General features: G+C 30.1%; 1 protein-coding gene across 1 annotated transcript in view; it reads left to right on the top strand.

The window, feature by feature from the left end:
- LOC118183809 (uncharacterized) overlaps window positions 1-14,241 on the top strand; it is a 32,398-nt gene extending 18,157 nt beyond the window's left edge. Inside the window, exons 3-5 of the mRNA XM_035353419.2 lie at window positions 5,053-5,155; window positions 9,320-10,031; window positions 13,960-14,241. Of these exons, the coding sequence (XP_035209310.1) occupies window positions 5,053-5,155; window positions 9,320-10,031; window positions 13,960-14,049 (905 nt within the window). The 3' untranslated portion in view covers window positions 14,050-14,241. The remainder of the gene's footprint in view (window positions 1-5,052; window positions 5,156-9,319; window positions 10,032-13,959) is intronic.
- The last annotated feature ends 9,988 nt before the right edge of the window (window positions 14,242-24,229 follow it).

Here is a 24,229-nt window from a genome sequence, read left to right as displayed (position 1 = left end):
GGTATAAATGCTCACAGGAAAAAAGCCCACACAGAAATATGCCCACATAAAAAAAAGCTCACATGGAAAAACGCTCACTTAGAAATATACTTACACGGAAAAAAGCTCACACAGAAGTATGCTCACATGGCCATTGATAAATAATTCTCATAGAAATATCCCTACATTAATGAATCAATGATTAATCGATTTGAATATCGTACACCTACTTGAATTTTCTAAAGAAAGATTATTTAAATTATCAAAACATCTATGGTATATATTTCAAAAACTTTATAACTTATGTGTAGATTCAGTTGCTACACAAGATTAACAAATGGGCCGTTTTAAATTAAAATGAGAGGAGAAAGGAAGTAAACATTAAACAGAATTATACAGTAAAAAATTATTATAATTTTAATTGTTAAAAAAATAAATAAATAATAAATATAAGTTACACATTTTATAATATAAACATTTAGAAGAATAATGAATGAGAATTTAGAATCATTATTTTATTTAAATTATTTAAAATATTTAATTTTATCATCGATTTCATCATAACTTCTTACATGATTGACGATTACCAAATGTAAGTTTTTCATGTTTTCTTTTTTTTTACTTCAGTACATCCTGTATTTACATTAGCTAATAACAATGTTCAATGCTGCTTCAATGATACCTCTCAGTTGAGGCTCTTAGCAACTGAGAGGCACAATGATGGCTTTCCTGTGAGCATTTATACAGTAAAAATTCAAAAAAGTGTCTAAAAATGTTAATTTTTTTCCTAAAATTTTAAATTTCTGCAGAAATTTTACAACCTTTTTGGCTCAATAAACTACATTCAAACATCAATTTCTGTAGATACACATCAAAAGTATGCAAAATAGATTAAATAAACAAAAATTAATTATTAGCAGTTACAGGGAAAAAATGTCGTACAGGGCCAGTGGTATAAAATATTACAGTACGTGCAAAATTTTACTACAGTTTTCATGCTTTTATTTATCGCCTCTGAAAAGGTTTAATGTGAGCATTTGTCCGTGTGAACATACTTCATGTGAGCTTATTTCCGAGTGAGTATATTTCTAAGTGAACATTTTTCCATGTGAGCTTTCTTCTATGTGGGCATTTTTCCATGTGAGCTTCTTTCTATGTGAGCATATTTCCTTGTGGGCTTTTTTCCTGTGAGCTTTTATACCTGTGAGCATTATTCTGTGAGCATTTTTCCTGTGGGCATTTTTCCGGTCATCGTTTTATATATTGATTGCAAAGCAGTAGCAATATGATTGTTTTATTAGCGAATATAATCGATTCGACTGCAATTATCATGATCTTCCTTTTTTTCTTGGGAATCGAGACACTCCTTTTTCGACCCATTGTATTGTTTAAGATTGCAGAACAATACTAAATACCATGAAAAACAAGCCAATAACCGCGGGGCTCATGTTTTATTGATCGCTGAATTTACTAGGCTAATGAACTGTTTAGGAAGATAACTATCGTCACACTTCATTTAAAGCAGAATAACTGGTACTAAACGCAGGGCAATATTATGAAGAGAAGGTGACTTCTAATTTATTATAATGACAAAATTATTTTTAGACGGATAAGATTTAGCTGTAAAATTGTTAGCAGTTCTTCTCAGCCTGTTATCCAGTGCGAAATCTGCAGATATTTAAACACAAGTATTTCGAATATCAATTAAATTTGTAGCTAATTTTGAGTGAATATGTTAAGTATTTGTAGTAGTTTGGTATATCCTAAGAGGAATGAAATTCAACTATATTTATTCTACATATTACTATACGCGTTTTTAGCACAAATGGGCCCATTAGTTTCAAAAAGGGATTTTGCGTCAAATCTCTTTAAATGTCCGAATTACTTTTCAAACTTTTGCCACCAAGTATTATCGTTTTGCCTAGTAACTGCATCCAAACTATATTATATTATAAAGGCAAAGAAATAAATAAAAAGTTTACGAATGAAATGAATTACAAATTTACGTGAAAAAAATTATTTTACATTTTATGCATTGCTTTATATATTGATTGCAAAGCAGCGGCAATATGATTCAGTGTAAGAATATACATTAATTTAGTTATTTTTATCACCATGTGAATAAACAACGGTGCCTAGGGTTATCATATGTTGAATAACATAGTCCTTCCCTCGAACATGAGCACCTGGAAGCTCGAATTTGGAATTTAAAATTTGTTTTATTGTCTGTTTCATATTTTGTAAATCTTTAATGAATTTTTGATTAAAAAACTCAACAATTTCAAAGCGAGCAGTGGCAACACTGCAGGAAATAAAATATTTTTATCTCCAGTGCGCGAGACTGTCTATCGAAAATTCTAAAGATATGCTGTTTTTAAATATTTTAGCACAATGTGGCGTTAGCCCAAATGCTGTCGAATCTTGTATGTACAGTGAAAATCGCTTAGCAAGAAACTGAGGGGAATTAAATATTTTTTTTCGTGTTAAAGGAAATATATATAATGATATATATATATATATATATATATTGCATGTATTTAATAAAAATCAACGAAACAAAAAATCCACAAGAATTTAATTTAATACAAAATTTTCAAGTTTTTTTAAGAACAAAACATTTATTGAGGTTTTGGGAAATAATCTTATATTTTTATTTACATTATATTTTTTAGCATCAAATTGTCAAAAAATTGTCCATTTTGTTATTCATTTCACCATTGGAATGTGAGTCTAAATAGCTTCGCATACTTTTCATGATGTTCCTCATTTAGAATGACGTGAGAACAGGAGCTGCATTATTCATTTCATTTTCGTGGAATCTGCATCAATGATATTTTCTGAGCTTTGAACAAACTCTGAACTCTCTTTGAACGAATTCTTTCGATGATACAGTAGGATAGTCCAATAATACAGAAACATTCTCAAAAATTTCATTAAGTGTCAGTTGCTCAGTTGCAATATCCTCCATTTCTTTTGACACGAACCAAATTCGCTGATTTTTAAACACACTGCAATGTACTCATTACCGAAGTCCAAAGCCAATTAATGAGAAATGAGATATTTTTGTGTGTCGTTCGTACGGGCGGAAGGTGAAAGTAGCTTAGATAAACAAAACTAGCTCATAAACAAAATTGGCTGGTGTCACAGGCTGTACCGAGGGTATTTCAAAGCCAAGTTAGCCTCCTTTCTGCGAAACATGTGAAACCACGTCTGTCATTTCACACTCCTTTTAAATCTCCCTGCGCGAGATTTAAAAGGGGTGTTTTCCGTATTTTGTTCATTCCCAGAAGGGAAATCTTTTCGTATTAAGCGATTTTCGTTTCTCGTTAAAAGAACAACAATGTATGAAAATACATAGTAGTTTCAGAAATCAAACAACAAAAATCAGAGTTATATTTTCAAATTTTCGCAGTTCAAATTTGAAAATATAACGCTGATTTTTGTTGTTTGATTTCTGAACTAGTATTTGTTCGGCGTGTTATTGTGTCTTAACACAGTAGTTTGCCGGAGCCGTTGTATTAGTTCGCGTTAACCGATATTTCGTCTTAAGCGTTTTCGCGTTAAACGTATTTCACTGTATCTGTAAATGAAAAAAAAAAAAAAAAAAAAGACCAGTTTGGGCGGTGTATTGTAAAATCTGAAACCTTTCAGAATTTTTTGTCTTTTATTTATTTTTTAATCTGTTTAACGTAAATATGAATCATTTCGTTTAGGAAGCCTTCACGAAGGCATCTTACTTTAGGTAGACGGCTATCGTGTGTTTTACCCTAATCAATTGACCTAACTTCCCATGTTTTAGAGAGCATTAATTTGAGATGAGACGCTGAAATATATGTGCTGTCCAGCCAATAATGTTTTAAATACGAGGATTGAGTTTTGAGAAATAACTTCCAAACTTTGAGATATTCTTTTATAATCACTGCATGTAGAAATTTAGAGTGTTTATTAAGGGTACAACTATCAAAAATACGTTCATCAAAATTTAATTTTTATTTTATGGGATTCTTCGCAAAATTTGCTTTTAGAAATTTGAAGAAGCAAGGCATTATGTTATTATTCTTATTTAATATAAGTACGTGTAGTTAAAACCGTAACACTGTAAAGCTTAAATGTCTTAAGGTAGCGGAAATCTTTAAAAAACCAAAGAAAAAATCTATTGAATTCACCAATTATCAGTTGTATAACCAGGGCCCCATAATTCTACCAGGGCCCATTCGTTAACTTTCTTAAATATTTTATTCTTCTTCCTTAAAACTAACATTATACTAAAGATATATGTGGTCTTATCATAATGAAAACTTTACTGCTGAAATGCATTCACGCTTTGTAATTCATATCATAAAAGAAAGAATTATCAAGCATGTAAAAGTCTAAAGCCAGAAGAAGAAACATCCACAGAACACGCAGTGAAGAATATATGTGTCCCATCGTTGACACTTATATCCTTCACTGCGTGCCGTTTTCAACACTTTTAAAACGTTGGTTATCCTTATACGTTTTGTAAGTTACTGTTTTTATAAAAATCTTCTTCTTTTATAACTTTTACTTACTATTGCCATTTACCATTTTTTGAATTCTGTCTTGCGATGACCACTCGTTTGAAAACTGTTGGATTTGATACTTATTTATTAGAAATTATAACATTTATCTATCTCATTATATTAATTTGAAGTCTATTTATACTGTTTCAAGCAATGCGAAATTCATTTTATTGACAAATATGAGTCGTAAAAAATTCGCTAGCTTTAAGCGAATTAAATTTTAATTTATTAAATTATTCTATTGTAAGGATCTAAATCTGATCCATTTAGATATTTCGTAACTGATTCTTGAGTTATAACCAGTACAGAAAATTTACATTTCCCATGAAAATGCTTTATAAATTAAAAACTCATTCTTAGTTGTAGTTTTATCTTTTAGAATAAAATAATTAAAAAAAAAACTTATAATATTTTCATTGAGACACTTTTATGTAATTTTCCATTAATCTAATGGTTAATAAAGTGTTTAAAGTATTCGGACAACAAATGAAATTTAAAGTTGTGTTTTTTATTTTTTTTTTTTTGCATGTAGATCGCTCGGAGAACATAAATGATATTGGTGTTCCGTATGACGTAAACGGCCAGGGATATTTACCCATTTTTCCTTTTGATGCTTTTAATATAGGGTATAGGAAGTAAGTTATATGTTATTTTTATACTTTATTATGATACCTTTTACTATTTAATTCATATTTATTTGTCAAATACGGAGAAACTGCATAAAATACAAGCGTGTAATAATGCATAGCGTAAAAAGCCCGAAAAATTAGAACTGAAAGTTGGCTTTCTCATAATGATTATAATTTATTGCAAGAAATCTGTATCGAGACTTTAGCAGGCGGTAATGCTAATGGGCAAAAGTGCATTAACATTAAAAAATGTTAAAAAAATTAAGAAAAAGTTGTATTTCTATTCAAAATTACAACTTTTGGATGTTAAAAAAAAAGGAAAACCCCTTTAAACTTATAACTGCCGACTCTTAAAGATTTTATTTTATTATATAAAACTATTTTACTTTATTACCAACTTTTATTGCCTATCTATTGATCATATATAGTCGCAAATCTCATTTTGCTTAATTGAACTGAATAATATAAAAAAGGCAGAATGTTCTCAGATTTTCAGCTGCCATCACTATTACAAACAATCATTTATCTTGTTAATAGAATATATCACCTTCAAGAAGTTTTCTCTTAGTCCTGCTAACCATTCGGAAAAGTAAAAATAAAATAATTTTTTTATGGATAAGTAAAATAAATTGGTTAAGAAAAATAAAATAATTAACAATAAAGATAATTTTTAAAAATAGAAGATTTGGGTCGATAAAGTTATAAGGTTTAGTCTTTTTCTGCTAGCAAAAATTCAGTCTAGCAGCCAATGGCTACACAAACGATTTAACGCAATGTTGGCTCAAGCTTCTCACTGGCGCAACAATTTAAATATCGTAACTATGATGCAAAGCTAAAGAGTACAATCTTATCTGACCTCGCTAAACCCAGTAAGATTGCATTGAGGAGCAGAAACGCTTCTATCTTACAATTCGAAAATCTCACCTTATATACTCTCGAACTAATTTGCATTCTGGTAGGGAAACGGTAAAAGAAATGACAGTAACTATCTAAATCATAATCTAACTGGTTATTCAAAATAATAACAACTTTACAAACTCATAAATAAAACAACAACAGCAAAATGTTAAGTAACAGCAGTTTGAAAAAATAAAGTAAATTAAATCCGCAAAGTAACATAGAGCTGAAAATTTCCATTTGCATTTATTTGTACAACTGGAATTTTCAGGATACGTTATACTTGTTTTCTCAAAGAAAATTCCTGAATAGACAATAAAAAGATCAAACTGAAATCAAATATCTGTGTTCCCTATTCCCTGCTAGCCGATGTTCATTAGCCTATATGCTTGATAAAAAGAAAAGTTAATTTGTATTTCATTGTAATTTTTCAAGTCAATTCTTCGTACTATATAGTTTTATTGAAAGAGGATTCCTTTGATAATTCTGTTCTCTAAAGTTTAAGGGAAAATTAGAAACCTAACAGCTTATTTCCTTGAGGAAAATAAAGTGGAAATTAATCCATTATTTCTTAGATTTCCCAGAGACAACATCTTAGTAGTCCAAGTCTACATCATTAATTTAATTATTAAGCAGAACAGAAGTTTCAGGAAAGACTACAACTTTATAAGAAACCATTTTCAGGAACTGACTAAAAATTTTGAATTTACCTGTGCTTCTCTTTCCCGATGTTAAATGTGACAATCCCATACTTGAATTTTAAGAAAGTTCTCCATCGAAATGTTTGAGCTTGCAATTGAATAGCCATAACCTACAGTATTTGGCACAGAGAATGTAAATATCTATACTACGTTTTGTCTTGAAAAGTAAGGAGGAAGATGTTGCTATGACTACACGGCATAAAATGGGATCAATTTTATCTCAAACTTGAGAACAGCTGAAAGGAAACACTTCAGATATTACAGTATGAATATGGTAATGAAACATGTAGCTTCGTTTCTGTATTTTACACTTTTGCATTTTTCTTCTATATGCAAAAAAACTTCAATATGCTAGTGAAGGATATAACATATTATGGCAAGTTATTTCTTGCTGTTGCAGAAGACAACACTGCACATCCATGAGCAGACGCGATTATGATGTCATATCTTCAAAGCGATTTGTATGGAACAGTGAATAAAAAAGATTGGATTTGCTTAAGAAGCAGTGGTTGCATGTCATTGTTTCTAATGGTCAGACGATTATAACTTACTGCATTCGTCGAGAATGCTCCAAAGTCATCGGCTGTTTAGGCATTTAATCACTGAGAACGTTTCCCAATGTACACACAGGGACCGATATTACACTCGCAAGAAAGGAAAGTTCTGTTTTAGTTTAGTGGTGAGCACTATGGCGAGGGATTTGAGACTCCTGCCCCTCTTCTACCACATATGTTTTGAGGGAACTTTCGGATCAACAGTAATTTGAGTGCTGCTATGCCGTAAAGACAAATACACCGTTAGTATCCATTATGGAATTTGCAGCTTTTAAATTTGAAAAACCTAAAAAAATTACAAGCGTAAATAAATAATTTATTACAGTGCCAGTAAAGAATATGCTTGAAATGAATGAAACATATGCATTTCAAAAGACAATGAAAATGGTTAATTAATTTTATGCAGAATGGTTAATAGAAAAAGTAAAGCTGAAAATTATTTCTTTTGTGTCAGGCAAGAAGGAGTAATAGCAAACTCAAATTTGAAAGCATCACATTTCAGATACTTGAGACCAACAACATACCTTAAAATTGAATAAAAGCTATTAAATCTAAAGGAAAAGGATTAGAAGAAAAAAAAAATTATAATCTTATCATTTAAACTGTCACCCGTTTAAAAAGAACAATAAAAACGATAATTCGTCATATCCTCAAAAGTAGACGAATATGAACAGATAAAAAGGCATCAGAAGATTTAATTAAAAATGTGATTGATAAAAATGATTTTGTTAGATTATTCCTTTTTACGATCTTCTTAATTTAAAGAAAATAAGTACTGTATTTATTTTAAGCTTTGTTTGGTTTTCTTTTTTCTAATTATTTTTAAATTCCATAGACACTTTTGTCTTTTAATTAATTTCTAAGTAACCACAGAATCTTATTTGCCGCATGAAACTGCACAAATAAATCTATAAAAGTACATTGTTAAAACAACAATTTGGGTTTCTTTTTCCAATTTGATTCAGAATATAACCACTTTTATTATGCTAATGTATTATTTTTTACTTGAATTTAATCAATCATTTCACATATTCAGATTTTTTACTGCAGTTGAAATGTTTACTGAAAAAATTCTATATTTACTAAATCCTCGTAGAGTCATTAGGCTTTTTTTGATTATGGAAAAAGTGAAAAATGAGCGATGCCCTCGCCGGGATTCGATCCTGGACCTCTCAATTACGCTCCGAGTCTGTTGCAGTTACACCACGACGGCATGCAGAAAGGCGAGGGGAAATACCTTATATTCTTCTCCCTTTAAAGGCGACTGGTGATTAGGGGACCCAATCTCCAAATCCTGGGGATGAAGAATCATCATCTGCCATCTTTTAGTTCGAGCGCCACTGCAAAGTCATTAGGTTGTAGAGACCTTAGGTAATTTTGGAGGCAGAAGAGATGAAAAATTAGCAACGCCTTCGCCGGGAATCGAATCACGGAGCTCTGAAATACCGGCTCAGTGTGCTGACCACTACACCACGAAGGCACGCTAGGAAGGCGGTAGAAATACCTTACATGGTTTTTTTTAAGCTGGAGAAGTAAAAAATGAGCAATGCCCTCTTAAGGACGCGAACCTGGACCTCTCGAATACGAGCCGAGTGTGCAACAGTTATACTACGAAGGTAGGTAGAAAGGAGGGAGTAAATACCTTGCACAATAACAATTAACTGTGCATTTTTAATACATTAATAAATAACTGTAGTGATGGGTAACTAATGAGTAGCTGTGTTTAGAAATTTTAATCAATTGCGAAAGCTCAACCCTGCTTTAGAATATCTTCTTGTCATATAAATACAATCAGTATTCGCGGCATTCATATTAAAATGAAACCCATTTTTTCATAGTTTCATGTGTTTATTAATTTTGTAGAATTTAACTGATTCTTGTAGATTTTTCATGAAAATAAGATAATCATGAGATAACATGAAATGAGTAATATCTTGAGATAACATGAAAATTAAATGCTGTTAATGTTTCTTCCGTCACCATTTTAAAATGAACAGATACTAATTGAATCTTAACAGTTTCTTTAATAGGTATCCTCCTTGGGCTGCTGCAGTAAACAAAGAAGAAACGGAGAAAGAAAGTATAATTTCTTCAGTTAATGACAGAGAGGAATTATTAGACAGTTCGGATTCTTTAATAAGTGAAGTTAAGGAAGAGGAATTTTCAACTGCAGTAAGTGAAGTCGAACTCATAGGTGACCTAGAATCTCAGTCAAGTTCTGGAAGTATCAGCTACAGCAAATCAAAAGATTCTGCCAGTATTTCATTATCTGAAGTTAGTGAATCTGAAAGCTCAATTTCGTATTCAGTTTCTTCAAGGTCAGCATCCTCGAGTTCTGCATCGTCTTTTTCAAGTTCTGAATCGTCTTTTTCAAGTTCTGAATCGTCTTTTTCAAGTTCTGAATTGTCTTTTTCGAGTTCTGCATCGTCGGCATCGTTTTCCTTACCTTCAAAATCTGTGTCGCACTCAGCTTCAGACAAAAGTTCATCAATGTCTGTAACAGCTACGGCGCCTTCTGAATATGAGGTCCAAATTCCTCCTCCGGCCGCCTCTAGTCAAGCAGTTGGAAAGTATCCCAGTATGGAAATCGATCGGGAAGCATCGAAAACGGAATATCAAAAATTAAAAGTGGATGATGTTAGAAAATCTTTGAAAAAAAGTTATGATAACTTAGGGCAGTTGAAAAAGAAGTTGTTCAAGAAGCAGGATGTAGTCGGGGATCTCAGTGAGGTAATGCACCAATATATTCTATATCACACACTTCATTTCACTTTTAATTTTAATTCCGTATATTCTGGCATATAACGTGCACCGGTACATAACGAGCACCTATAATTGTAAACTACATTTCGATATATTCGCAATATAACGCGCACCCTTTTCTTTACGAAGAAACCTGAAAGATACATATGCGATACTCCTATCTTCTGAAGTCATTCAATCGAAAAATTTTCTTAGGATTCCTAGCAATAGTATACCGAACTGAGAAGCGATAAGAAGAACAATAAATGTGTGCGAGAAATCATTGAGGGAGTAAATTATTCTGCAAAAGGGTGAGTTGTATTGATGCAGATGTGCACAAAAATGTTATTCTAGGGTTTCGGGAAAAGGGGGACATAATTTGGCGTAAGAATGAGCTTCAGACCGGAATGGATTTGCAGAATTATGAATCAGATGTTTTCTCATTGTATAGTCATTTGAAGTAGTGAATTTGAAATTGCTTTAGTTGAAATACAGTTGATCCAGTGTTCCTTTTAGTAGTAACTGTGGCTGCTGCCAAACGAAACGAACACAATGCGGTTTCAAACGCAAAGCATTGAGTTTTCGAGAGAAACTGGAAATCGTGCTGCAGTAAGCATGTCTGGTTTAGGCGAAAGTTACATTCGTGAGTGAAAGTAAAATGAAAGCATAGTTATTAATATGCTTTACGTAAAGGAAATTATCCGGTAATGAAAATTTATCCTATGATGAAAAATGTTAAGTTCATAAAATGAACAATTTCTTTTAAATAAACAGCCTTTAGGTACATGTAGGAATTTAATTTCTATATGCTGCAATATACGGTACCTTTTGAAGCAAACTTAAGTATGTAATTAAATTTATTGCATCATGATTTTTTCCCTCCCTAACAGCGGCTTAAGATTCTTGCAAAAAGAGATTCTTTCGCTTAAAATTTCCTTTTTAAAATAATCGTTTCATAATTTTTCAAGAAAAGAAAATTTTATTTATCAGCGTTCTTTAAATTGGATCACCAAAATACAAAGGAAATACGGGCTATGGAAGTAACTTTAAATTAAATTGAAAGAAACTTAACTTGAAAGTAAATTTAAAAATAGATATAATAAATGAAAACCTGGGATAGATTTTTATTGCTAAGTTGCATGCTAATTACACTGGAAAAAATTCTAGCTTTTTTTCAATGTAATGTGTACTTGTAGAGTCGTTAGGTTATTTTGAAGCTGGAGTTGTGAAAAATGCAATGCCTTCTCCTTAACTCGAACCTGAACCTCTCGAATACGCGCCAAGTGTGCTACCGTTACACCACGAAGGCATGCTGGAAAAGAAAATAAGGCTTCAGAAATATATAAGGGAGAAAATACCTCATATACTTATAACAACGTTTTAAATATAATTAGGTAAACATAAGTATTTTGATTTTATGTGCAAAAAATTTAATTCCTCTCATAGAAATTAAAAGCTGTAATTTAAATTTGAAGGCAACGTTTCTTAAGAAACAATTTGTCAAAATTTTAAATTATGCACAAAAAATTCTAATTAATTTTTTTTACCATTGCAAAAGTTGGTTCACTCTTTCAACAAAGCTACTTGATAGTGTACATTGGTACACCATTTTGAATTTTTAAAACACGTTACATCAGTAAATAATAAATCATCAAATGTTTATAGAAAAACTGATCTGTATTGATTTTAAGACCTGTATGCAATATTTATCTATATTATTCATAGGCATTTTGTAATGAATTTTTTACCCTGAAATGTACGACTTGATAAAGATGACTTTGTATTTGAAAAATTCTTCAACAGTTTGAAATTTTAAATTCTTTCATTATATATAGTCTGAACAAATTTATCATTTTGCAAAATTTTTCTCTTTTGTGCTCAGCAAAGTTTGTCATCAGTAGTTTCTCTGCTAATTTGTCTTCGGGATTTACAAAAAAATTAATTATAAAATTTTTAATAAGTTTAAAAGTAAAACGTTTCATGCTTTGAAGTAAATTATTTCAAAAATTTCATTCAAACTCTATTTAAAATAGAATAAATAAAGTGCATAAAATAGTGTCTATATATTTTTATTATGTATTTCTTTCAGAATTCAGAAATTATGAAAAAAATCTTCTAAGAGGAAAATGGATTAAAAATTTCGGCATTCAATTTTCAATAAATTATGTCTTGAGTTTTATAATCTATATGTATAATTTTAATCTATTCTAATTCAAATAATATCGAGTAATTGAAAATAGTCTATTGCAATAGTCTATTACTAAGCAAAACATGTATATTAATTAATATTATTTTGATTTAAAATCCACGAAGGTGGGAAAACACACCTCTTAACTTTTGATCTTATCACAGGTTTAATTTTGCTAAATTCCTTTTTCTATGCATTTTAAATGCAAAAGGTGATTAGGGTACCCAATCTCCAAAACCTGGGGATGAAGAATCATCATCTGCCATCTTTTAGTTCGGGCGCCACTGCAAAGTCATTAGATATTAAATAACCAAAGGTGAAAAAAAGTAATTTGATAATAATTAAGCGATTTTTATAGAGGTAACCTCATGATTCATTGTACTTTCTTGAATCTCTTTTGCTTTTTTGTTCGTTTATTTGTTTGTTCAGCAATATTTTATCAAACATACATTAAGAATGAAGCAAAACTAATCATGCGAGTGTCGAAAATAGATAAATGTTACACAAGCTTACAACTCGCAATAAATAAAAATTAAATCAGATTATTTCGTAAAAGTTTACAGAAATAAACATATAATTAAAAACAGAGAAATCAAAGTTTGAATGCTCTCAGTCAAACTTAAATTCAATCAGATTTAATTTATGTAAATCTAGGCAAAGAGCTTTTCATATGTAATATTACACCTGTCGATGAAAATATCGCAAAAATCTGCGGTTTGTGTTATTTGATTCTAAAATGCCTGTAAAAATTTTAGGCTAAACAATTTTTATAGATTCCTGTGCCCTGGTCTCTTTTCTCCTTCTAATGGAGGTCTAAAAAATAAGCGTCTCACAACAAGAAAATATGAATTAATTTTTGATTAACCAACTCAACAATTTCAAAGCGGTCCATTAACATTAACATAGCGTGCATCTTCAAGCATCACGGATATTTTATGCGCGAGGTTTCTTTACATTTCTTACTGGTATTATGTTGGTAGCGTAGCAATGCAAAGACCTTATAATAGTCTAACGGTATTTTCCGTCGAATATCTGTATCGTAAAAATGTCTGCATCGCCTGTATCTATATGTAAGATGTCGAATGTCTGTATCCCTTTTCGAATGCCATTTCGAAAATCCCGTGGAAAAAACGCCCCTTTGGACGTAATATAATATCTGAGAGCTTTCAGATTTTTATTGATTGATTGATATTTCTTTTTGATGTTCTTTTAAAAAGCAAAAGTAACAAGTAAAATGGACATTTATAGTGAACCGGTACTATAAATGTCCATTTATAGTAAGATGGCGGCGTTTGTAGTAAGGTGAAAGTGAAACGGACATTCGTTTTTAGTGAACCGACGCAAAATGCCATTTCGAAACTAGACTAACTCACCTTTGGGCTAATAATAAATAAATGTCTGTTCCATTTTCTGGCATTATCATTTTCGTGTGTATATTATTTAGCTATGAATTATAATTTTAAGAACGAATGCACTTATTGCAAAATTTAGAGTAAAGTGTATTAAATTTCAGCTAATAATATAATGTGTATTAAATTTCAGCTAATAATATAATGTGTATTTAATTTATTAAAAATATTTGTCAAGAATGCTACAATCTTACCTTTTTAAAAAGCGATGCAATTTATTTCATGAATTCTATAGCAAACTGAATCTATATTATTTTAATGCTTGATTAAGAAATTTACTAGTTGTTATGGGCATGATATTATTTGAAAAAATTTTCAGGTGATTCGTGACCTTGAACTTCTTTGTGACAGAATTTGTCAAGCAGTTCCTGAGAAGTATTTGGTATCTACAGCACGGATAATGTTCTAAACACAGCCATTTCATCTATTTCCTAACTAAAAGAATATGGAATCAAAGCTGATGGAAAAAATGCCTCTAAAACTCTTCCAAGTTTAATTGTATTTTTCGAAAGCAGCTTGTTAAAAGTCCAGTATTTGTCTTTATATTATTGTTGTAAGCTGTGTTTGAAGAGTATTTATGAATATAACAGAATAATATTTAGTTGTTTTCCTGTTTTTATGGTTACAGCTGAAAACATCGCGGACGAAAACGTCGCGAAGAAAATAACGCAAGGCGAAAACGTCGTGCTACAAAACATCATGGGAGGAAACATCGCAGTTCTAAAACATCGTCGTCGAAAATAAAGAGGGTAAAAAACTTCGTAGTTAAAAAACATCGTCGTCGAAAATATAGTGGTAAAAAATAAAGCACCTGCAAATCATCGCATGATGATAACATCGCACACATACGTTTTTCATGTTTTAATGTTTTAAAAGTTATAAATGCATATTCGCATAAAGATTTGGAAATGCAAGAAGAATAAACGGAAACAGAACAGGATACAATTTTCACCAAAACAATATTAAATAACCAAAGGTGAAAAAAAGTAATTTGATAATAATTAAGCGATTTTTATAGAGGTAACCTCATGCGGTTTTTATCTTCTTTTCCTAGACATTTTTTAGGCTATATTTTTCATGAAAAAAATTGAGTAAAAGTTTATAATAAAAAGAGTAATTTATTAATAATCTTTGTTAATTAACTATGTTGTAGAGACATTAGGTATTCTGGAAGCAGGAAAGATGAAAAATATGCAAAGCCTTCGCCGGGAATCGAAACACGGACCTCTATATGTCTATGTATAGACACTCTAAAAGCCTCACCAATTTTAAAACTGCATACGACAAATACATTTAAAATACACAAAATACGCACACTAATAATATATTTTATTCCCCTACAAATTGTCTTTTCATTGCAAATTTAGTTCTTCCTTTTTGAATTGCTGAAAAGTTACAAAATGAAGTTATTATTTATATATAAACTCATCTGGTAGTTAGATTACTTATTTTAAGTCGTTCGGCAACATTGATTTGATTCAGAATGTGCTTGTAAAGAAAAAAATCAGATAAGTGTTACAGGAACTGGCCATATTCTCCGACAAGCGTCTGAATGCTCATAAAAGAGTACTAGATCTGGATGTCATTTTTTTATTCAAACCGGAAAAAAAAAAAGCTCTCCAGTGTTTCGCTGAAATATCTTGAAACAACATTTCCTTGATGTACATGTATTCATGTTCAGAATACCCCATTATAAAATCTATTAACACTAATATAAAATCAACAAATTAATAATTTACGTCTTTGTAGATACACTAGTCATTTAACATTATTTCGGAGTTATCAAAAAGTAGATTTTTATAAAATGATAAGGGAAGAAAGGGTTACTTTGGAATGGAAGAAAATAGAATTCCGTTTATTCTGAAACAGATAAAGAATTATTTATATGTTATGAGATAAAAATATTTAGGCATTTGGTATACTTTTTTTACATTGATTTGAGTTATACATGTTGCATGCTTAAGGGTAGAATAAAAAGAAAATTAACTATAAAAATGAAAAAATTGCAATCAATCAGTTTCTGTAATATGGCCTGAAAACTACCGTACTAATTTAAAAAATGAAGAACATATGCGCACCTTATGAATTTAATGTATCTAATTTTAATCAATTTGTTATGGAGAGTTTCTTTGACAACTGCCAAATTGTTGACTGTTTGCTTTTTTCTTGAAGTCTAACTAAATTTTTCAAACAAAAAAAAATAATGATAATAGTAAAAACAGTACAATAAGAACAAACAAAGTAAAAATATATTTCTTATCATAGCAGAAATTAATTAAAAAAATTAAACTTAGCAGCAAAAATTTGTGCAATGCAACTAAAATTTGCCGTACTATAGTCGCATTTAAGAATATATTTCTAAGCCCTTGATTTTTGTGTCGAAAAAGATAACACATCTTTTAGTCTTCGAAGTAATTTTACTTCATGTTTTACTTGCAGTATGCTACTTCTCTTGCTAAAATCTATCTTATTTTTCTAAGTTCTACAATTTCGGAATTAAATTTGTTTGGGATGTTTATTACAGTAATTACAGTATAGTAGGTATTATTTCAGTTCTTAAAACTTCATTATTACTTGCCATTTATCTACATGTAGTTTTATAACATCATAGAAAAATTTACAATTGTGCAATACTGCACCTTACTTTATTAAAAATCACATTGAGGCAATATAACATATTTCAGACATGCTGTAAGCATAAATCTGCTCCATTATATTTATCTTAGTCACAAAAATTCTCCTGTTCTATAAAGAAGTGCATTTTTTAATTCCGTGTTAATGGTTATTCGTCCCCATTTCCAATCAAAGATATGAAAATTATGTTTTCTCAATGAACAGATAGATCCCTTTATCATAACAGAAGGAAACTTTATTTTCTTTAAGGAAGTGATAGAGGAGATTTTTCTTCATAAAATGGTAAGGGTATCACAATCTGTAACGATAATCATTATTTACGAGTGTGTGAATATTAAAAAAGTAATGTATATTCTACCATCTCAATTAAGCATTAGTAAAAATTTTTATAAATCAGATAATTTTATACTACAGCAATTCCAGAACCGGAAAGTAGTTAACACTTAGTTACGAGATTTTGCAATCTCTACACCATAAATTTTTCTTTCAGATATAATCATTGTTAGCACTCAACTGTAAGGGAAAAAAACAATTTAAAAAAATTCAGAGGAATTTTCAAGGAAAAGAACTGTAAGAGTTTAGTTGACTTAAAATGGTAGTTTTTTTTGGAAGAATGTATCTGTATCTTAAATTCTTATTACTTCTTTCACATATAGTTTTAAAAATTTGAAGCAAGAAAATTTCATTATCCCAGCAATTTTTTTTAATGCTATTTAAACAAGTAGCATAGTTGTTTAATAAAAAATAAAAAATAAATTAATAGACCATATTTAATCGGAATACATACATATTAAAAATTTAATAGTTAATAATGTGCTGTACATTTTTACCCTCTTACGCAGAAACAAATTTAGTAAAAAATAATCACTACTTTCACACATAAACTTCTTATTTTGTAGGTGAGACTTAAAAAGTGCAGCATTTATGAGGATATGAAATAATGAGTATAAAATGCTGTCTTCATTAATAATGAAATACACTTATTGAAATTCTGTTGTAATGAGCATAACTATAACTAGATCATGGAAATTATGAGTACTGAATGACTATGAGTACGGATTATGAGTGAGCTTAAATGTATTCCCTTAGAGGTTTACTAATGATATAAAGAGTAATTATTAAAAAGAAAAAAAAAAATATTACCTCTTGCCTTTGTGTACCCGAGTTTTAGTATGATAAACTTTGATATTTATGTATATTTCTAAATTTTACTGCATTTTAAAGTAAGTGATACGCAAAGCCTAGTTTATACAATCAGAGATCCTAGACAGAGCACAGTTTCAGGGACCTTCAATACATTTTTTACTTGATTTTATGCAAGAAAAATGGGATTATGGAAATATTCTGGTCTTAGTGAGTTTTGACAGTTACTAGGTTTAGAGTTTTTTTTTTTTTTTTTTTTTTTGAAAACATACAGTCTCCTCCTGCACCACTAATGCACAATACGGGGCTTACAAAGGTAAGTTAACTAAAGCATTAAGTATTACATGCATAAATGAAACGATCAAAAACAAAGAATAGTAGTCTAGACTTCCCCAAAACATATAAATTCACTGGCCAAGTCACGCCAAATTTTTTAAAATCATTCTTCAAGCATAATCTAGGGCCATCAAAGTTAGGGCAGGAAAAAATTAAATGCTTCATATCCTGAGGTACGTTTTTTGCACAGTCATATAAATTATTCTTATCATATAAATTATTCTTATCTTAGATTGAAAGGAAAAAGGTAAATGCAAATTTACCGTGACCACATAAACACTCAGATAGTTTAAAATTAATAAAGAGGAAAAACTCGGAATTCAGTCTATGGTAAAAAGAACTTTTTGGTATCCTCAGCATTACAAGATAAAAATATATTCCTTATTCCACTTAGCTGAAAGCTTCTTATAATGAAAGGACATTCTTATAATGAGACTGTAATGTGAATTTGATAAAAATGTACTGCATGAAAATCTGATGCTGAAAAATGAAAGAGTTTATGTATTTAGTAAATCACAATATGATATTACAGTAAAATATTTTAGTAAACTAAGGAGGTTTACTAAAATATAGGCTATATTTCATAGTTTTTTTAATTAATGTGATTAAAACCGCATTTGAAGCTGAAGTTAATCGTTTTAAAATATCCTTTAATACCGTATCAATGAATTTATTTTTTCATCGAATGTCATAAACAGATAATTACTATATTTAAGAATGCGAATGCTTAAATATCTACTAAAATAGCTGCATTTTTTATTTAAAAATATCACAAAATATTTATTCGATTTAGGTCTCAAAATATTATTTGTTTGCTAGTTCAATGTCTTGGCTAACTTATGACTTCCATTCAACACCACAAATAACACAACAAATAGTTTCCATCTGCCATATCATATAGAACATAACAAAAGCAGGGAGGAAGCACGTAACTGACCGGTTCTAATTCTTGTTTAATTACAAGAATTTTATTTTAAATAAGAGTTATCTTTAGAGGCTTAAAATAAAAACGTTGCAGTTGCAAGTTCTTTGGTTTTTTAAGTCTCTTAAAATAATTAGTAAAAGCTACGAAGTAATGTCGGCAGGTGAAGAACAAAATAAACTTTCTTATCACTCCCAAACGATATTTTTGCTCTCCTATTCAATATAAATTGAGCCTTTTTTAAGCGTTAAATATTCATAACGTCTCATTTATGTATATTGGAATGAGTGAATGAAGCAAAATATGTAGAACAAAAGAATAACTGCTAGAAAAATAACATATACTAAGATCAGACAGCTGCACGTTACTAAAAGAGAATCAAAGTGGTAATTTAGCAGTATATAAATAAATCCAATAACTGAATTATTTAGTAAATTCTCAAAAATAGATGCCTTTTGTCTATCAGTTAAGCATATGCTTTTTTAAAAATTCAGTGTAAATATTAGCTAATGCAGATTTCTTTTCTAAATTTGTAGTGGTGATAAAATGTTAGACAATACATCTGCTTATGTATAAGTCATACGTTCAAACACAAGAATTTTTTAAGAGTGTCTGTTACAATTTAGAGTGTATATGAGTATTCAGAGTGAGTGATATGTTTCTGCTTTTTCGTAATGTGCACTTTAATGTATTTATCCTATAGGATAAGCTGATAACATATAGCCATAGTTTACACATTCTAAAAAGTCCTTCTTTTTATATTAGAATGCTTTTATTGTTTTTAAAGTTCCGGATTTAGAATGGCGAATTCCAAAGTGGCAACTAATGTGGCCAAGCGTTTTTTTGTCGCTTATTTTTAAATCACAATTTGAAAATTATGGGGAAATTAAAAGAAGGAATTAAAGAAAATTATGGGGAATTAAAGCTAAATAATCTATCATTTGAGCAAATTATCAGTCCTTTTTATTACATTGAAAAATATAGAATAGCATGTGTATACTAACTTCAGTTAAGCATTCATGAATATTATGTAGCAACTCATGCATAGAGAGAAAGCAAAGAATGAAAAAAAGCCCATTCTAAATGCTTTTTTATACGTGTGATTTATATTATTAATCTAATGAAACTGGATCAGTTTATAACCCCTAAATGATATCTTTTTCAAGCATGAAAACATTTTCTTTCAGCTTTACACAATAATCCAACTTTAGCGAACATTGCGCACTATTTACCATGTATAAAGCATATTGTTAAACAACAATGCACTTCTTCAACAAAGCACACAGAACGAAAGAAACAGATGGGGAATATTTACGAACGCATCCCTCTCAGGAACAGGGAGGGCAATTTGCTGAGGATCTTAAATAAATCAATTTATGTGCAACAAATAGCCAACGTAGCCAAAAGGAAATCTACCTAATGGATCTGGGCGCAGGGCAAAATGTCGTAAAAGATTTTATGTCGTTTTTTCTCGCTGATCGTTAAATCTGGAATGCATGTCCGTCTTTCTGGAGGCAGAAGTTTGGTTCACCCCTCTTGCATAAGTATGGACTATGGTTTTTCCCATTGGGGCCCCTTAGTATCTGCATCAGCATAATACGGAAAGCTGGTACCCAACCAGAGCTAAGAATTCAGAATAAAACGTGAGGGGAATTACGTTGGCTTCGTGTGCGGCAAAGTTAAAAAGTTTTTCTTCTTGCTATAGAAGTCTTCGGAGAGAAAGGTATATTTTTTAGCAAAAGAAATACTGATTTTTTTTTTAATATCGTGATTGATATATAGCGTCTCTGAGAATAAATGGCTGGATTTCGGGAGGTCTGTATGAAATACATATCACGTGAAGTGGATTGAAAACGTTTGTTTTTTAGTTCTGTCAACTAGAAAGATTGCGTGCATGTGCATTATGTATATTTGAAAAGGCCTCGGAATAGATAAGACTATGAAACGAGTTGAATTATAGATTTTCAGAACAATAAATGGGCAAAAAAGTCTGCAAGCAGGCTTATCCTACTAGACTTCTTCATCTAGGGTTTTTCAAAAACGAGATATATGATCAAAGAACTGATACACTTGACCACCTCAAGGACAGTATCACACAAACAACTATGAGCAATACGTCAGATGTTCTTACCAGAATATTGATCGAAACTGTCGCTGTGATCTTTCTCATGTAATTAGCAATGTCTGCTTTGAAAATTATTAATTTTCTTCGTGATCTTTTTTGAGTGGCTGAATTAAATAAAAGCACTTGAAATTTAATTTCATGTGATATACACACTTCCCACCATTCATTCTCGGACACTGAGTTATCCTTAACAGCTAGCTATATAACTTTTTCTGATTTATGGAATTTAATATAAAGCAGAAGATTTAAATTCTCTGAATCAGAGATGAAACAGTAATTTAATATATCTAATATTTGACAAATAATTTTAAACGTTTTACGTGGTTAAGACCAAGCCAAACAAGGTCGAAATTTCGCCCGTTATTTTCGTTGTTTTAATTCTCATTTTTTTAACTAGACACTAAAATTTTGTTACGAAATTTTAACACAAATTAACACAAATTGATTTTGACACTATCTAGTTTTGAACACATATGTGTATGCTAAACATTTTTGCACGATCTTCAGAACTTTTTTGCCTTTTCAAATAAAACTAGCTATGCAATAATTTAAAGTTGCAGCGAAATGTGAATTAAGATAGTAGAGTATAAACAAGAAGTAAAATTTTATTTATTAGTTTTAAATAAAAAATATTATGATCTGAAAGATATCAAGAGCTATTGTGTATTCTCGCAAATTACTATGAAAGTTTTTCTTAAAATAGGTTATTTATTTAATGTTTTATTATTTATTCTTAGCATTATTAAAAAACTGCTTAGAAGCATAGTAATAAACTTTCGAATAAATTTAAATAAACTCTCTCTTCTTAAGAAATTATTGTCATTGCAAAATAAGGGAAATGACCAGTAGACCCTTTTCACCACTCCCCTTGGAATAAGTCAGATTCTATATTTAATTTTTTCTGCGAACAACCTTAAAAGATAAAAGCAGGCTGGCAGCTAAAATTGCATTATTAGTACGCTAAACAACGAATTCGTTCAATGTAAATTAACAGATAGATAAATAAACAAACTGAATCTTCAGAAGCTTTTCTAACTGGCTAAATTCAGTGGAATTTCTCATTTGTAATCAGATTCGATTACAAACAAAACGCCAATATATATGATATTATTTCAAGAATAATCATTTGCTTTTGAAGAAGGAAAACAATGTCGTTAATGTCTCGAAATGCATTCATGCTTTTCGCTCAAATTAACTTCTAATTAAAGTCATTTTTTATCAGTGGTTCAAAGCTTGTACATTTCTTTTTCATTTGTTTTTCTTTGAAGAATTAAAATTAAATTTTCCTCCTAGAGCTCCTATGCATAAAATGCTGTGTTCCTTGTATTTTCGTAGTGCGCAGACTCATAGCATTTAGAATGTATGCCTGATTTAAACTGAACTAAATTTAAATGATTTCTGAAGGATTTTCACTGAAAGTATTTATATTCATGTTTAACATTACTCTGGTGCTATGAATTTGAAAGTCATGCTGTAAATCTCTTTAAAATCCAATGCCATTCTGATATGAAATGTACTGAGTTGAACAATAAGCAATATACTAGCATCTTATGTTAATTGTTTAAAGCAAAATTTATTCTTTGTCATAAAGCCACATTTTTTTAAACTTAAGATAGCTAAATACATTAAAGTACCATCCAATGCTTCTTTGAATAATCAGCCGCCTCCATCCCAATCCCCCCCCCCAAATTAGGGAGTATAAAAGAGAAAGACATATAAATGAAATTACAGTTTAAGAATAGGATAGATACTGTAGAATTTTAAAGCTGTTATTTCACTTTTATAATTACACAAATTTATCCTGATTAATTCTGATTTTAGGTTTTCTAATATACTATATACTTTTTTTATAAGTAGAAACATTTCTTTTTTTTTTCTTTTTTTTTTTTTTTTTTTTAAACTTAAGTATTTTTATTAAATACTGTTATATTACAGACTAATTTTTGTATTAAAGTAGCACAATATTTTACTTAAAAAAACAATGCGCTATTTTAACACAAAAAATAGAATGATTATTCTTTTAGTTTAATTGGTCATCTTGAATAGATACATTTTTTCCCTTTAAGATTTAACAGAGATGGAACTTTCAGTTGTTTCTAAAGGAAACACCTTCAGATGCCGGGCTAAAGTGACATTTGACATTTTGCGTTTTTGACGCAAAGAATAAGTGACAATGTAGATAAAACATGCTTCTCAAATCACGCAGGAATAAAGCTTCTCGTGTCAGCAAATCTGCCTGATCATCACGCTTCATCGTTTTTTTATCCTTTCATTTAGCTTTCCTAACTATTGGGCGGGCTTGAATCAAGACCAAATTTGATGTATACAGTCTTCATATTTTCCCTTCGTATCCCGGTGTACAACTTAAAAATAAAAGGAAAGAAAGAAATGAAAGAAAAGACTTTCAGAAAAATTATTTGATCTCGAAAATAAACACTGATGAAATTTTTAGGAGAAAAACGACGGTGGAAGTCATGCATAGCGTAACAGAAATATTAGAATTAATAATGAATAGAAATGAATCAGAACCATGATAAAATGACGTATAAAAGACAAGCAATGAATTAGAACCATGATAAAAGTATGTATAAAAGACATATAAATGATGAATGATAAGCTACGCTACATGGTGTATTGAAATAATCGACATTACATGATTATATCATACATTAATTTCTTTAGTATTTGAAATTCACGATTTCTCATTCAATAATATTCAAAATAAAAACTCTTAGAACTCCTAGGCATTCTCCGTATATCATGGCACTTTTACAGAGGGTTACAAAATTCGGAAAATTTATACATATGATACACACACACAGTTTGACTCTAATATGATTCGAAAATCAAGGAAACTTATAAATGACATACTTACGATATTTGTTTGCACTGAAACGATTAAAAAACTGGATAAACGCAACACGCAACACGATTTCGTTCTAACAAGGGTCAGGAACAGAGTAGTCAGATTAACACTTCAATTTAAAGTCAAAATACATGTACAGAAAACAACAACGCGGATCAAACGAATTTAAATATATTTTTAAATTAAATGTCTTAGTGTCAAATGAAATAGAGTGTTTCCTTATTTTTTAGACGAAATTAATTTAGAGACAATTACATAAACACGTAAAAAAGACACCGAAGGCATTTAATACAGTTTAACAATTATTAGGTATTGATACAATGCAGCACTGTACAAAACAAAATAATTAACTTATATAAATCATTTCAAGTAATTCCCTTGTTTAATATTATATTGAATTTCGATTTGAAAGGTTTGTGAAAAATAAAAACAACAAAAATGCTGATTTGAAGTTGATAATTTTAGTATCATACTTAGTTGTGCATATAAGCATTTCAATGAGTGATAACTCATAAATTTCGGCAGTTGTCATATTTTTGCCAACCTTACAAAACAAAATTTAA

This window comes from Stegodyphus dumicola, chromosome 12 (genome assembly GCF_044657685.1).
Source record: "Stegodyphus dumicola isolate Sdum_Otavi_A_Nest chromosome 12, ASM4465768v1".
NCBI classification, from domain to species: domain Eukaryota; kingdom Metazoa; phylum Arthropoda; class Arachnida; order Araneae; family Eresidae; genus Stegodyphus; species Stegodyphus dumicola.
Note: the sequence above shows the minus strand (reverse complement) of the source record. Positions and strands in the feature narration are given on the sequence as shown.